At 43.5% G+C, this 14,912-nt stretch overlaps 2 protein-coding genes across 2 annotated transcripts in view; one reads left to right on the top strand and one right to left on the bottom strand.

Annotated features, from left to right (window-relative positions):
- Positions 1 to 1,242: 1,242 nt before the first annotated feature.
- On the bottom strand, positions 1,243 to 6,744 carry wee2 (WEE2 oocyte meiosis inhibiting kinase). The gene is made up of 12 exons (XM_014125252.3): positions 6,553 to 6,744; positions 5,924 to 6,210; positions 5,380 to 5,594; positions 5,173 to 5,227; positions 4,836 to 5,005; positions 4,346 to 4,467; positions 3,933 to 4,079; positions 3,751 to 3,849; positions 3,575 to 3,660; positions 3,318 to 3,488; positions 2,602 to 2,750; positions 1,243 to 1,846 (listed from the first exon to the last, which is right to left on the bottom strand). The coding sequence occupies exons 2-12, from the start codon at positions 6,191 to 6,193 to the stop codon at positions 1,681 to 1,683; spliced, it is 1,650 nt and encodes a 549-aa protein (XP_013980727.1). The 5' UTR covers positions 6,194 to 6,210; positions 6,553 to 6,744; the 3' UTR covers positions 1,243 to 1,680.
- A 251-nt stretch (positions 6,745 to 6,995) lies between these two features.
- Positions 6,996 to 14,912, top strand: part of dennd11 (DENN domain containing 11) — a 16,410-nt gene continuing 8,493 nt past the window's right edge. Inside the window, exons 1-4 of the mRNA XM_014125253.3 lie at positions 6,996 to 7,555; positions 8,236 to 8,335; positions 8,460 to 8,618; positions 11,130 to 11,286. Coding sequence (XP_013980728.1) covers positions 7,198 to 7,555; positions 8,236 to 8,335; positions 8,460 to 8,618; positions 11,130 to 11,286 — 774 coding nt within the window. The 5' untranslated portion in view covers positions 6,996 to 7,197. The remainder of the gene's footprint in view (positions 7,556 to 8,235; positions 8,336 to 8,459; positions 8,619 to 11,129; positions 11,287 to 14,912) is intronic.

The following is a 14,912-nucleotide window of genomic DNA, read 5'->3' as shown; positions in this document are numbered from 1 at the left end:
GGGAAGGGAGATAAAGCGTATCACCTTTGCATTGGAAAACATAGAATCCTACTAATTACACTTGCTTAAATCACTTTTGTTTTGAGCCGACGCCACCGTGGGCTTTACACGGGGCAACTGGTTTACCCCGGGAGGCCAGCCGGTTCCAAATCGAATACCCTCAGTTTCGATGCAAAACACGCCTACCCTACACGGGCGCCCAGGCGGGATTAACGGAACTCCCTCGTAGCTACTATAGTGTGTTGGTGTGCCATTTCTCGGAAGATCCAAACTAATTGCGAATGAAATTTTTGAAGACTCCATTGAAATGGGCTACTTATTAAATAGGGCTAAACGTGATTGTGAACCATTCCAGCCCTGCTGACAACGTTCTCTAAATCCTAAACCAAATTGCATACATACAGGCTATCCTCAGATCAATAATACCAGGCTTCTTTCAACAAGACAATACGCGGTTTTGCATGCTGTAAAAAAAGCGACATGACCTAACCACACGAAATGGCTGGTCCAAAAACAAGGATTTACAGTAGCATACAATACTTCTCCCATTTCATGACCAATTAACAAAAAGTAGATGTTAATGGGAGGATGATGTAACCCAAATTGTTTTGAATCTTCCATACGCACACGTGATATACTTGTGTGGGGTTTCCCCTTCAGCCCAGTGCTGTTACTGCAAGATAAGGAAGTCATGCTAGGAGTCGGGACCAAAACATTGGTCTCAACTGTACAATGACGAAAAAGAAAAAAAAAAAAATGCAATTGCAAATATGGTTAAGTGTGATTAGTGACTGCTTTATCCCTGCATTTAATGTTGAATGACATTTTAGGTAAAATGTAAAATACTGACCCCAAACAAGGGTATTGGTTTAGGTCTAATCATATATTGTTAACTCTATGGTGGTTTACGGTCAGAGAAATGAATATGCATGAGAAGTAAACATGCACGTGACTACCCCTTGAAATAAAAGCTGTCCTTCCACCAGTTATATTAACACAGTTCTGTACCAATAGATAAACTGTCTAAACCTCTGGAAAGTCCCACAGTTAATGTGGTTTCCGTAATTCCGATGCCCTTTGATAAACAATTAAAGTGTGACTTCAATGAAAGACAAACATGTAAAGCAGCTAAACTGCATTTCTTTCTAGTGTCCTTATGATGAAACACTCTTTAGATGTTTCAGTGGTCTACACTTTCAAAGTAAGGCAAACATATTACAAAGAACTCAAGCCTGAGGGCCATTTCATAAGACCTTAAAAGTTTATTTACATTGTAAAAAGCAACAAATCATTGCTGTTGATAAAACATTGCTGACTTGGCATTGCACTCACTGGTGTCTGCAGCAGTTCTCAATGGCCCAAATTTCTGCATGGTAAAACATACTACTCCACAAAAGTTAAACACTGAAAGGCCGAAGTGCTACACAATAAAATTCATGGAATTTTGCATCAAATCCTTCCCGCTTTGATATAAATTAGTCTAAAATACTGTGATTCTACTGCACTGACGCACAAAATAAAGCACCACAGGCTCTTCTAGGTAACTTTTTACCTTGCTGCTCACCAACATACATTGAGCCAGTCTAAGAAGTCCCTTGAGTCAGGGGAAACTCCGAGACTTTGCAGCGAGGAGAATCAGTGTTCTGGTACTTCCAATAAGGCCCAGCATGTGATCACCTTTCACACTCCATACCCTGGGCATCCAAAGCTCATGGACCGGGCAGCATTCCTACCGACCAGCCTCCGCCCAGCTTTGGGCAAGGACCCTGTATTAATGGGCTGCTGTAGCCCAGGGGGAAAAGCCTGCTGTGGGGACAGTGCTGCCAAACGAGCCTCCTGCAGCTCTCTGTGGAGGAATCGAGAGGGTGTTTATGTACATGGAATAATTCACTTTAATAATAGTTTGAAAGCATAAATAATTTCTTCAGTCTCATACTTTACTGATCAAGTCATTATATAAACAACCAGCAGGAATTTTGTGCAGTGGTGTAAAGAACTTCAAATGCTACTTAAGTCATTTTGGGGATATCTGTACTTTACTATTTATATATTTGACAACTTGTACTCCATTACATTCCTAAAAAAAATAAAAGTACTTTTTACTCCATACATTCTCCTGACACCCAGAAGTACTTTTTTGAATGCTAAGCAGGACAGGAAAATGGTCCAATTCACACACTTATCAAGAGAACATCCCTACTGCCTCTGATTTGGCACTCAATTTACAAATGAAGCATTTGTGTTTAATATGTCGTGTTGGAGTGTGCCCCGGACTATCCGTGAATAAAAAAACTAAATCATGCCATCTGGTTTGCCATAAGGAATTTGAAATGATTTACAATTTTGGAACTTAAATATTTTTTAAAAAATCTAATACTTTTACTCAGGTAGTATTTTACTGGGTGACTTTTACGCGAGTCATTCTGTTAATTAAGCCATCTTTACTTTTACTAAAGTATGACAATTGGGTACTTTTTCCACCACTGCTTTTGTGCCACAGGGGTGAAATGCATTTTTTTCCTGTTTCATTAACTGCACCCCCTAATGGAGAGTGCTGTCCAGTTCAACCAACTTCTATGCAAATGACATCTCTGCCCTCACTTTTCCAGCATGGCTGTCCTGAACCTCTCCACATTGAGCTCTCTGCGTAGTTGAGCAGCCAGCTTCCCAGTCCTCTCCTTCCTTAAAACAGGTTGTCTGCATAGCGCTGACGCAGAGGGTCGTTGAGATGGTTCCGGATCCAGCAGAGTCTGACAGACACACAAAGAAAGCTTATCCCAAACAGCTGCTAATGTAGAAAAGGCAAGAGATAAACCTTGGGACATTTGTAGATCTAGAATGAAAGGCAAATCAGTGTGTTGACTTAGCTTTGTGTGGTACTGGTTAATATCTGTCCCTTCCTAAGCTGTGAATACCGCTGCACATTTTTATTTTAACTAGGCAAGTCAGTTAAGAACAAATTCTTATTTACAATGACGGCCTACATTGATCTGGTACTCCCTGTACATAGCGCCATTCTTCTGTATTTTATTCATCATGTTAGTTACTATTTTAAAGACTCTGCATTATTGGGAAAGGTTCATAAGCAATTATTTCACTGTAAAGTCTACACCAGCTGCATTCGGCACATGATCAATAAAATTTGATTTTGATTAAACAAAAAATATATATTCAGCTGGCATTTCATAAGACGCTCCATAGAGCACATACAAAGCACGCCACGGAGAAAAAACAAGATGGTGTAAAAGACAAAGGTAGAAGAGTGCAGGCATGATCAAAACAAGTACAGTTAAGTCAATTATGGGTACATGTGGTACCTGAATGAGACTTCTGAAAGCAGGGGAGAGCTCCTGGGGCAGGCTGGGTAACTGTGCCCGTCTGAGACTGTGCCATTCATCTCCATTCTGAGGGAGAGGGGGCGACCCTGCTGCCAGCAGGACAGTCAGGCCTAGTGCAAATATGTCCGCCTTAGGCAGATTGCTGTAGTCCTGGGCAGCAGGGAGAAGCAGGGGATACAAGGTATACATTCAAACAAACATAAGTAGTCTGAATAGAGCCACAACTTTCACCGTACTTCATGCAGGACCTCGCTGGCGAGGAAGCGGCTGTCCCCCTCCTCTACTTGTGGACTGCTGCTGGACGTCACATGGCCCAGGTCACCTGCAAAGACAAACAGAAATCATAGATGGCATCTCAATGACGCAGTGCACCAAAGCTAGGAGAGAAAATGTGATAGTGAAAAACTACTACCAATTTTATAAACCACCCCTGTTGAAGGGCCTCTGTCCTCTTCCTCCTCACTCTCACCCGCTCCACCTGCGCTCGAGCATTGGCAGATGAAGATATTACCTACAAATAAGAGCGGGGTGAGAAACGGTGGAAGTGAGGAGTATACATTGATGTGAATGAGAAGAAATAAAGAGGAGACTCACTGGGTTTAATGTCCAGGTGCACAAGGCCAGAGCTGTGAATATACTTGAGACCCATGGAGACGTGCAGAAGTAGATCCCTCAACTCCAGCTCTGGAAACAGCTCTCCACATGCCTCCTTCTCTAATATGGCATCGTGGAGACTCCCACCTGCGTTGTTTACAACACAGTACATCGAGATGAGCAAAGAAAGAAAAAGTCTCATACATCAATCCAGCCATCTTACTGACAAACACTTATTCAACCCAAAAGTCAGTGTTCCTTCCCCCCTGCCAATATTCAGTCATTTAGATTAGATGTACTTAGTCACATGCACAGGGTCATAGATGTAGTTGCAGTGTACAGTGAAATACTTATGCGCCAATTGTGCAGGTGAGAACGAAACAAAAACTTTAATAATAATATCCACAGTCTACCGTCACAATACTCATTCTGTATGATCATGTGATCATCTTCAGCCCATGCTGAGTAATAGCGGACGACATGGGGGTGATGCCCAAGTACAGCATGTGCATACACCTCCTTTAAGGCCAGCTGCCTGGGGACGAAAGGAGACATTTACAAACCTCATCATTACATACTGTAAATAATAAAATAGAACATCAACAACCCTCAACATTTGATTAAGTGTAGATCAGGGGTTTGAAACTCATTCCACAGAGGGCCTAGTGTCTGCAGGTTTCAGGTTTTTCCCTTTCAATAAAGACTAAAACAACCAGGTGAGGAGAGATCTTCACTAATTATTGACCTTAAAGTCATCAATCAAGTGCAAGGGAGGAGCAAAATCCTGCAGACATTAGGAATGAGGAATGAGTTTGACTTGTAGATGATCGTTTTCCTATTCTCACGCTGATCATAAGGCCCAGCCTATTCTTAAACAGTGTGAGGCCGGTAGTGTTGACTCACTCATTGGCAGACCCGGCAAGTGGTCGGCGAGAGCGCTTGATGGCGTACAAGCAGCCGTCCAGCCTCTTCACACACTTGCACACCACTCCAAACTCCCCCGCACCGATGTGTCCAAGCTCCAGAAATTCACTCTCATACCTAGACAGCATGAAAGCCTGGACAGCCTGCCTCTACACAGACAGATGGAGGACAAAAGCAGGAAGTGGGAGAGTGAATGGCAGAGAATTAGGAGGGACAGAGGAAACGGACAAAAGAGATGAGCTTAGTGACTAAATGAGCCGTGGACAGGCAGGGGAGACAGAGAGCCAACTGTTCAAGGGACAAAAATAGTTTGTACCTTGGACGGGAGAAATGCATCATCATCCTCCGATGACGTATGGCTCGGTTTCATTCTAAAAGACGAGATGATAACTTCACAAAACCCACTCAGTCTCAAAACACTGTAGAGACTCAGATAGCACATGGTAGCAAGGCCATTACACAATCACCAAAACGCAGAAAACAATACAATTCACAATCACAACCAAACCCTTAGTTGGGTTACCTGCATCCATAGTCGTCATCGTCGTCACTCCTCCGACTCTTCCTCTTGTAGTGCTCCCTGGTCTTGCGGAACGTGTCGGGGGTGAAGGGGTTCACATTGACAGAGGGCACGCGGCTGCACTGGGAAGGGTCAGTGGAAGTGGTGAAGCGCAGAGCCCTCTGACTGCGGCATATCTTGGTGCTGGAACTGGGCAGAGCCGACTTGGACAGCAGACTCTTGGGTGAAGAGGGATATGGAGAAATAAAGCCTTCCGACATGTAAAAATGCACTGAATTCCAGTATTTTACATTGGAGGTAGCTACACATTGTAATGTAATGTGTGATGATTTGAATAGTTTCAGATGAAAGAAATCAAGAAAGTAATCCATGAGGGCATGGTCCTCTGTAGCTAAGTTGACAGAGCATGGAGTTTGCAACGTCAGGATAGCAGGTTCAATTCTTGGGACTACCCATACGTAAAATGTATGCACACATGACTAAGTCGCTTTGGATAAAAGCATCTGATAAATGGCATATATTATACATATGATAAATGTCCACACACCTTGGGAGTACTGGGGGAGTCACAGAGCCTCAGTTTCCTCCAGGCAGCATAGGGAATGGGGGTGGTCGGTGAAACTGGGATGGATGGGGATACGGTGAAGCTCCTGGTGCAATGACGCTGCACTATGGGAGTCCTGCACACAGGGTTGGGACTTAGGATCTGAGGATTGCTGGAGCTCCATTCATCCAAACTGCTGTCACTACCCTCCTCTTCCTCTCCACAGCTTGAGAAGTCCAAGTTTTGCACCGTCCAATCACTAACCATAGCCATCCCTGACTCAAGGAGTTCTAGAAGACAGGCATTGATAGTGTAGTGATTCTTCCATGATGAAACAAAGGGTCAATAAAGGGATAACCTAGTGCAAATGACTTGTTCCTTACCTTGAAAGCAATATAGAGGAGGCTGCTTTCAAGGTAACACATTTATTTTTGAAAATAAGTTAATTTCTGTTAAAGGGATAATTTAACTAAAACACCCGAATCCCTTGTAGTTCTCACATGGTTACACGCATGGCCTACTAACAAATTAATGTTTGGGAATGGGAGACAGGCGCTTGGATCATATTCCTTACTTTTAGATATTTTCCAATGCTTTGAAAGTTTTAATAAATACTCTTCTGAATTACTTACGATCAAGTTGCCTACCAGAACACCAGGTTTGAATTTCGCTGAGTATGTTAATAAACAGATTATATTTAAACTAATTAGAAACGTCATCTATCAAGTTGGCCTCTTTACTGCATCTTATTGGCTAAATGTAATGTATGTCATAAATAAACACACCTTATTTTAAAGGCACAGTAGTATGAACATTTTTAGCGTAAACAATTTATTTTATGATTCTAAATAATGCATAGAATGACATAATGTCTGTGTCCTATTAATGAATATATTTCTCAACGATTAAAATGATTTATGGACTCATCAACAACACAACTTCTGGCCAGTCTATCATTAGATTACAAATATAACATTCATGAAAAGCAAGGGAGCTTTATGAACACACTTTATCACAAATACCGGTATGTAAAATAGGCCACCAATCAAATATTGATCAATCCACGTGAGCGGAAGTGTGTGACATCATCACCAAAACACTGTATGCGCTGGCAGAAGACTATTTATCGGTGCATGTGACACGCTTACAAATAGCAAGAAAACGGCAGGGAGGAGTGAAACACATAAGGGTCTGTTGAAGCAGTAGGCTACAGACTTTATCTAGTGGAATTATTTTCTCCATAGTTCCGCGTTGTTCATCTCACTTTAGGAAGCAATATGGTCGAGCAGTCGGATCGCGCTCCACTGCTCGACTGGGAGGAGATTCCACCAAACGAACTGACCCAGGCGGTTCCCGCACCAGCAAAAGAAAATGGATCGGAATCAAATCCGCCAGACGGCCGCTCTCTGGGCAGTACCGCGCTCGCCATCGGGTGGAGCACTAGCTCTGGGGGTCCAGCAAGTGTAACAACTATTCCCAGCGTGAACAGGAGCCCTCACCTTGACCACCCTGGCCCGTGGGGTGTTCCCAGTCCCATCCATGCCGACTCTAGAATATCTCTGAAAGAACGACTGGGATGGGAGGAAAAGGACCAAATAGTGGCAGTGTTTGTGGTAACCTTTGACACAAGATCAGGTGAGCAAGCGCAATACAGTATGGAGAGAGTGCCATTTACTTTACTGGGCACAGTGGGGGACTGACTCATTCCATGGAAGTGCGCACACACTGAAAGATGACGTTGCAAGAAATGCCTACTGTTCTTTACTTCCCGCTAGCTTTGCTTATCTACGCTATTCAAATATGACCCAATATGTAGAGACCCAAATCATTTGTGGTAAGCATTTGTTGAGCAGTGAAAGCACAGTTTGTCAAATGATCATTTTCTTCTGCCATCACAAGGTTCAATAAACTCTCTTTAAATGTAGATAATGTGAATAATTGAGTAATGCAGTAACCTACTGTTACATTAATTTGATAATTCAACCCCCCCCCCCCCCCCTCCCCCTTGTACAGCTTGGAAAATATTCTGGATTTCTCAGTGGTTATTATAGCAAGCATCTCTTGACCTGGGGCAGTTTGTGTGTTCCTCTGTTGTTACACCAGTGTCACTAAGAAGGGAAAGCTTTCTGAGAGTCCTGGGAAACCAGTGTTACTACTTACCCTCCTCAACTTCCCTTTTATGGTACGCTGAGTTTTATAGTAAGATAGAATGTGGAAGGAAACAACTGGGGACATGGTGGATGAATTTCATTCTCTCACAGTGAAGTGAACAGTATGGAAAATCAAGTGTATGTGTTTGTGTGTGTCAATGGCAGGTAACATGGTGGAATGGTGCTTACCCCAAGACGTGAATCTTGACGGAGTGGAATTCAAGTCAATGGCGAGCGGATCACACAGAATCGCCAACGACTTCATGTAAGACTATTCCCCCAACTGAATGCACAGTGTTATTGGCAGAGGACCATCAGAACCCTATCAATAATCTGTACGATGTTGTATACATTCACTACATTCGTCCATGTCTTTTTAATTTTTGCAGATATTTCCGTAAAGGCTGCTACTTTGGGCTGGCTTGTTTTGCTAACATGCCTGTTGAAAGTGAATTGGAGAGAGGGGCGCGGATGAAATCTGTGGGTATTCTGTCTCCCTCTTACACCCTCCTATATCGCTACATGCACTTCCTGGAGAACCAGGTTAGGTAAGTACTTGTCTGTCTGTCTGTTAGGCTTGGGCAATACCCCGGTATACCGTATGAACTAAGGATGCACGATATATCGGTGAACATATCGGAATCGGACAATATTAGCTAAAAATGCCAATATCGGCATTGGCCCGATTTCTAGTTTAACGCCGATGTGCAAAACCGATGTCAAAGCTGACGCCCATACCTATATAACGTAGGTACATGACGTAATGACGCCACATCAAATTTTGCGCTACACGTGCAACAGGCATTCCTAACCTAGTCCACAATGTCTGCTGTGTGGATCGAGCAGTCAACAAGTCAAGCAGTCATTTGAAAGAGTAAGAACATTTCAGCGAGACAACTCAAAGGTGAAATCCATTAACGGCAAGATAATGGAATTCATTGCCCTTGACAATCAAACGTTTTCTGTCGTAGGTGATGTTGGCCATTGCCGACTGGTCGAGCACCGGTACACACTACCAAGTGAGCTATTTTTCAGATATTGCCCTACCGGAGTTACACAGTAATAGCATCACTGCTATTAGCTTCATGACTGACATTTGGACCAGCAATATCAGCCCCAGGAGCGTGCTGAGTCTGACAGCACAGTGGGTCGTCAAGGATTTCTTACTGAGGAAAGTCGTATTGCATGCTCATGAATATGCTGGTTGTCATACCGCTGCTGCCATTTAAATGGCTTTTGAGAACATGTTTGAAACTTGGAAACATGAACATGCTAGCTCCATTCAAACAACTGTCTTGATAAATAAGCTCATCAACTGCGCCTGCAGCAGATGTGATACCCTCTGTCATGGCATTGAAATGCCTGCTCAACAAAACTGCCGCACAGACTGTGAACAAGCGATTCGGTGGCATTCTCTACTGTGTCGCCGCCATGCTCGATGCTATGTAGAAGGACCGCTACTTCGATGCAGACAAGAAACAGGTTTTACGTAAAATGTTACATACACAGCTGGACAAGATGGAAACGGACACAGTGCGCACCGAGGAAGAGAGGCCACGGACAGAGAGCTGAAACTTCACTGCTTGATATGTATGATGAAATCCTGGTTGAGAATGGAACGACTGAACAAATGAACGAAACAGCACAGCAAGTAAGTGAAAGAAATAGGTTTTGATTATGTTTTACTGGTAATGGGGATATACGTAAATGCCAACCAAATAACTTTTGTGTGTGGGTTTTTAACCTTTATTTAACTAGCAAGTCAGTTAAGAACAAATTCTTATTTATAATGACGGCCTAAACCGGACGACGCCGGGACAATTGTGCGCCGCCCTATGGGACACCCAATCACGGCCGGATGTGATACAGCCTGGATTTGAACCAGGGACTGTAGTGACGCCTCTTGCACTGAGATGCAGTGCCTTAGACCTCTGCATCCGTGTGTGTGTTAACTATTTAACTACTAGAATGCTTAAAAGGCCGCTAAAATGTTAAATATCGGTTATCGGTATTGACCAAACATGTCTTATCGGTGCATCACTAGTATAAACGGTTTATTTTGAAATATCGACAGTATGATTTTGAATACCGTAAAAAATATATATATTTAACGGTAGCTATGCCACTGCTTCTACCTATATAAGTTAAGTACAACTATAAAAAAATCTAAGATGCCAAATAAATGATATCCAGCTCAGGGCTCCAACTGTGTATTTGGTTTGCTAACTTGCTAGCATCGGCCCCATGTCAAGATCAAGCTTCTTGGTTACAGAAGAGCCATTCAATCCCCTCCTGGATCAAGATCCGTGTTGCCTAAATTGTTTTGTGCGTAAATAAATAAATAAATAATAATCATTAAATATATATATTTTAGAAATGGTGCCCCTTCTGTGCATATTCGGTAATACTGTATACCTTGGTATGGTACAGAAACGTTACGATGGTATGAATATCTGGATACCACTCAACCCTACTGTCTGGTCTGTTTGTCGCTCGCTCTCACTGTCTGTGTCACTGTTTGTCCATCCTCTCTCTTTGTCACTCTCTTCATTCATCCTGTTTCACATTCCTCCCCTTATTTCCTTCCTCTTGTCCTTCGTCTGTATTTTCAGTCTCCTCATCTATTAAACATAAGCCCTGAGTCCGTGCAACCACCGTCACTAGAAGCCATTTATATCATATGAAGTCTTTGAATGTAATCATTGAAATGGAAGAAACCTGGACAGTTTCCCTCAGTAAATCTTGTCTTTATGCTTGAATCTTCAAACAGAGCCTTATCTCTTATCTCATTAACTATGCATAAAGAAGTGACACATCCAGCTCATGGTAGAGATGTATGCTTGGGGGGTTAATCTTGACTTCATACAGTACAGGTACTTATGTGGATCCATTGGAAGTACTACGCCACTTCCAGTTCCCAGGGAGGGATTATCCCAGTTTTAATCCAATCAAACCATGCTGTGATGAGTCTTCGATAACAGTCTCTTTCTTACCAGTGTTATCACTGAGATGCCAACTGCAGTCAGCATATAGAAAGTGTATAGTGTCTCTCCATGCAGACACCAGCTCCAGTGCCCTGGCTCATATTCTCCTCTGGAGGCCTTCTATGAGGATAAGAAAGCTGTGCTGCCCCCAGCAGGGAACGGCCTTGTCACTGCATGTCCAACCAGTGCCTGGGTCCCAGCCATCAACCGCTGCATGCACCCAGAGATGAAGGTGAGCACCTACGGCCACCTGCACCAGTCACTGATGTTACTGTGTGGCTGTTGTTTTTGTTAGTTGTGGATAATTGGCAATTAAATGTTTTGGTTTAAGTGCGTTTGTTCATTTTGAGATATGTGATAACTTCAAATAAAACTTTATTTGTCACATGCGCCGAATACAAGTGTAGACCTTACCGTGAAATGCTTATTTACTAGCCATTAACCAACAGTGCAGTTCAAGAAGAGTTAAGAAAATATTTAAGAAATGGTAGCACAATAAAATAACAATAACGAGGCTATATGCAGGGAGTACCTGTACCGAGTCAGTGTGCGGGGGTACAGGTTAGTTGAGGTAATTTGTACATGTAGGTAGGGATGAAGTGACTATGCATAGATAATTAACAGCGAGTAGCAGCAGTGTACAAAACCAATGTGGGGGGGTGTCAATGTAAATAGTCCGGTGGCCATTTGATTAATTGTTTAGCAGTCTTATGGCTTGGGGGTAGAAGCTGTTAACTTCTCTAGGGCCGGCGGGACGAAATCGTCCCACCTACGTAACAGCCAGTGGAATCCTGTGGCGCGTTATTCAAATACCTTAGAAATGCTATTACTTCAATTTCTCAAACATATGACTATTTTACACCATTTTAAAGACAAGACTCTCGTTAATCTAACCACACTGTCCGATTTCAAAAAGGCTTTACAACGAAAGCAAAACATTAGATTATGTCAGCAGAGTACCCAGCCAGAAATAATCAGACACCCATTTTTCAAGCTAGCATATAATGTCACAAAAACACAGAAGACAGCTAAATGCAGCACTAACCTATGATCTTCATCAGATGACACACCTAGGACATTATGTTATACAATACATGCATGTTTTGTTCAATCAAGTTCATATTTATATCAAAAACCAGCTTTTTACATTAGCATGTGACGTTCAGAACTAGCATACCCCCCGCAAACTTCCGGTGAAATTACTAAATTACTCACGATAAACGTTCACAAAAAGCATAACAATTATTTTAAGAATTATAGATACAGAACTCCTCTATGCACTCGATATGTCCGATTTTAAAATAGCTTTTCGGTGAAAGCACATTTTGCAATATTCTCAGTAGATAGCCCGGCATCACAGGGCTAGCTATTTAGACACCCAGCAAGTTTAGCACTCACCAAAGTCAGATTTACTATAAGAAAAATGTTATTACCTTTGGTGTTCTTCGTCAGAATGCACTCCCAGGACTTCTACTTCAATAACAAATGTTGGTTTGGTCCCAAATAATCCATCGTTATATCCAAATAGCGGCGTTTTGTTGGTGCGTTCAAGACACTATCCAAAAGGGTAAAGAAGGGTGACGAGCATGGCACATTTCGTGACAAAAAAAATCTAAATATTCCATTACCGTACTTCGAAGCATGTCAACCGCTGTTTAAAATCAATTTTTATGCCATTTTTCTCGTAAAAAAACGATAATATTCCGACCGGGAATCTGCATTTAGGTAAACAGACGAAAGAAAATAAAGCATGGGGTCGACTCGGGCACGCGCCTAAGCCCATAGTACTCTGATCGGCCACTGCCAAAAGCGATAATGTGTTTCAGCCAGAGGCTGCCTCGATATCATTCAGCTTTTTCCCGGGCTCTGAGAGCCTATGGGAGCCGTAGGAAGTGTCACGTTATAGCAAAGATCCTCAGTCTTCAATAAAAAGAGCCAAGATGAACAACAACTTGTCAGACAGGCCACTTCCCATATAGAATCCTCTCAGGTTTTTGCCTGCCATATGAGTTCTGTTATACTCAGACACCATTCAAACAGTTTTAGAAACTTTAGGGTGTTTTCTATCCAAAGCCAATAATTATATGCATATTCTAGTTACTGGGCAGGAGTAGTAACCAGATTAAATCGGGTACGTTTTTTTATCCGGCCATGTCAATACTGCCCCTATCCCCAACAGGTTAAGGAGCCTTTTGGTCCTAGACTTGGCACTCCGGTACCGCTTGCCGTGCGGTAGCAGAGAAAACAGTCTAACTTGGGTGACTGGAGTCTCTGACAATTATATGGGCTTTCCTCTGACATTGCCTATTATATAGGTCCTGGATGGCAGGAAGCTTGGCCCCAGTGATGTACTGGGCCGTACGCACTACCCTCTGTAGCGCCTTATGGTCAGATGCCGAGCAGTTGCCATACCAGGCGGTGATGCTACCGGTCAAGATGCTCTCCATGGTGCAGCTGTAGAATTTTGGGATGAACTGGGGACCCATGCCAAATCTTTTCAGTCTCCTGAGGGGGAAAAGGTTTTGTCGTGCCCTCTTCACGACTGTCTTGGTGTGTTTGGACCATGATAGTTCGTTGGTGATGTGGACACCAAGGAACTTAACTCTCGACCCGCTCCACTACAGCCCTGTCGATGCTAATGCGGGGCTGTTTGGCCCGCCTTTTCCTGTAGTCCACCATCAGCTCCTTTGTCTTGCTCACATTGAGGGAGAGGTTGTTGTCCTGGCACCACACTTCCAGTTCTCTGACCTCCTCCCTATAGGCTGTCTCATCATTGTCGGTGATCAGGCCTACCACTGTTGTGTCATCAGCAAACTTAATGATGGTGTTGGAGTTGTTTGGCCACGCAGTCGTGGGTGAACAGGGAGTACAGGAGGGGACTAAGTACACACCCCTGAGGGGCCCCATTGTTGAGGATCACTTGGGGGAGGCCCGTCAGGAAGTCCAGGATCCAGTTGCAGAGGGAGGGGTTTAGTCCCAGGGTCCTTAGCTTAGTGATGAGCTTCGTGGTCACTATGGTCTTGAACGCTGAACTGTAGTCAATGAATAGCATTCTCACATAGGTGTTCCTTTTGTCCAGGTGGGAAAGGGCAGTGTGGAGTGCGATTGAGATTGCATCAGCTGTGGATCTGTTGGGGCGGTATGTGAATTGGAGTGGGTCTAGGGTATAAGGGCGGATGCTGTTGATGTGAGCCATGACCAACCTTTCAAAGCACTTCATGGCTACTGATGTGAGTGCTACTGGGCAGTAATAATTTAGGCAGGTTACCTTCGCTTCCTTGGGCACAGGGACTAGGGTGGTCTGCTTGAAACATGTTGGTGTTTCAGGGACAGGTTAAAATTGTCAGTGAAGACACTTGCCAGTTGGTCCACACATGCTTTGAGTACACGTCCTGGTAATCCGTCTGGCCCCGCGGCTTTGTGAATGTTGACCTGTTTAAAGGTCTTGCTCACATCGGCTACCGAGAGCGTAATAACACAGTCATCCAGAACAGCTGGTGCTCTCATGCATGCTTCAGTGTTGCTTGCCTCGAAGCTAGCATAAAAGGCATTTGGCTTGTCTGGTAGGCTTTTGTAGTCCGTAATAGTTTTAAAGCCCTGCCACATCAGACAAGTGTCAGAGCCGGTGTAGAAGGATTCAATCATAATCCTGTATTAACGCTTTGCTTGTTTGATGGTTCGTCTGAGGGCATAACGGGATTTCTTATAAGCACCCGGATTAGTGTCCCGCTCCTTGAAAGCAGCAGCTCTAGCCTTTTAGCTCGATGCGGATGTTGCCTGTAATCCATGGCTTCTGGTTGGGATATGTACGTACGGTCACTGTAGGGACAACGTCGTCGATGCACTTATTGATGAAGC

The sequence above is a fragment of the Salmo salar genome, chromosome 10, assembly GCF_965601325.2.
Source record: "Salmo salar chromosome 10, fSalSal1, whole genome shotgun sequence".
NCBI classification, from domain to species: Eukaryota; Metazoa; Chordata; class Actinopteri; order Salmoniformes; family Salmonidae; genus Salmo; species Salmo salar.
Note: the sequence above shows the minus strand (reverse complement) of the source record. Positions and strands in the feature narration are given on the sequence as shown.

Coding starts and splice junctions, on each gene's coding strand:
- wee2 (XM_014125252.3), bottom strand. CDS start 6,193: ATGGCTATGGTTAGTGATTGGACGGTGCAAAACTTGGACTTCTCAAGC. Junction 5,595..5,923: donor ACTCCCCCAGTACTCCCAAG/GTGTGTGGACAT, acceptor TCTTCACCCAAG/AGTCTGCTGTCCAAGTCGGC. Junction 4,080..4,345: donor ACAGAATGAGTATTGTGACG/GTAGACTGTGGA, acceptor TAAACAACGCAG/GTGGGAGTCTCCACGATGCC.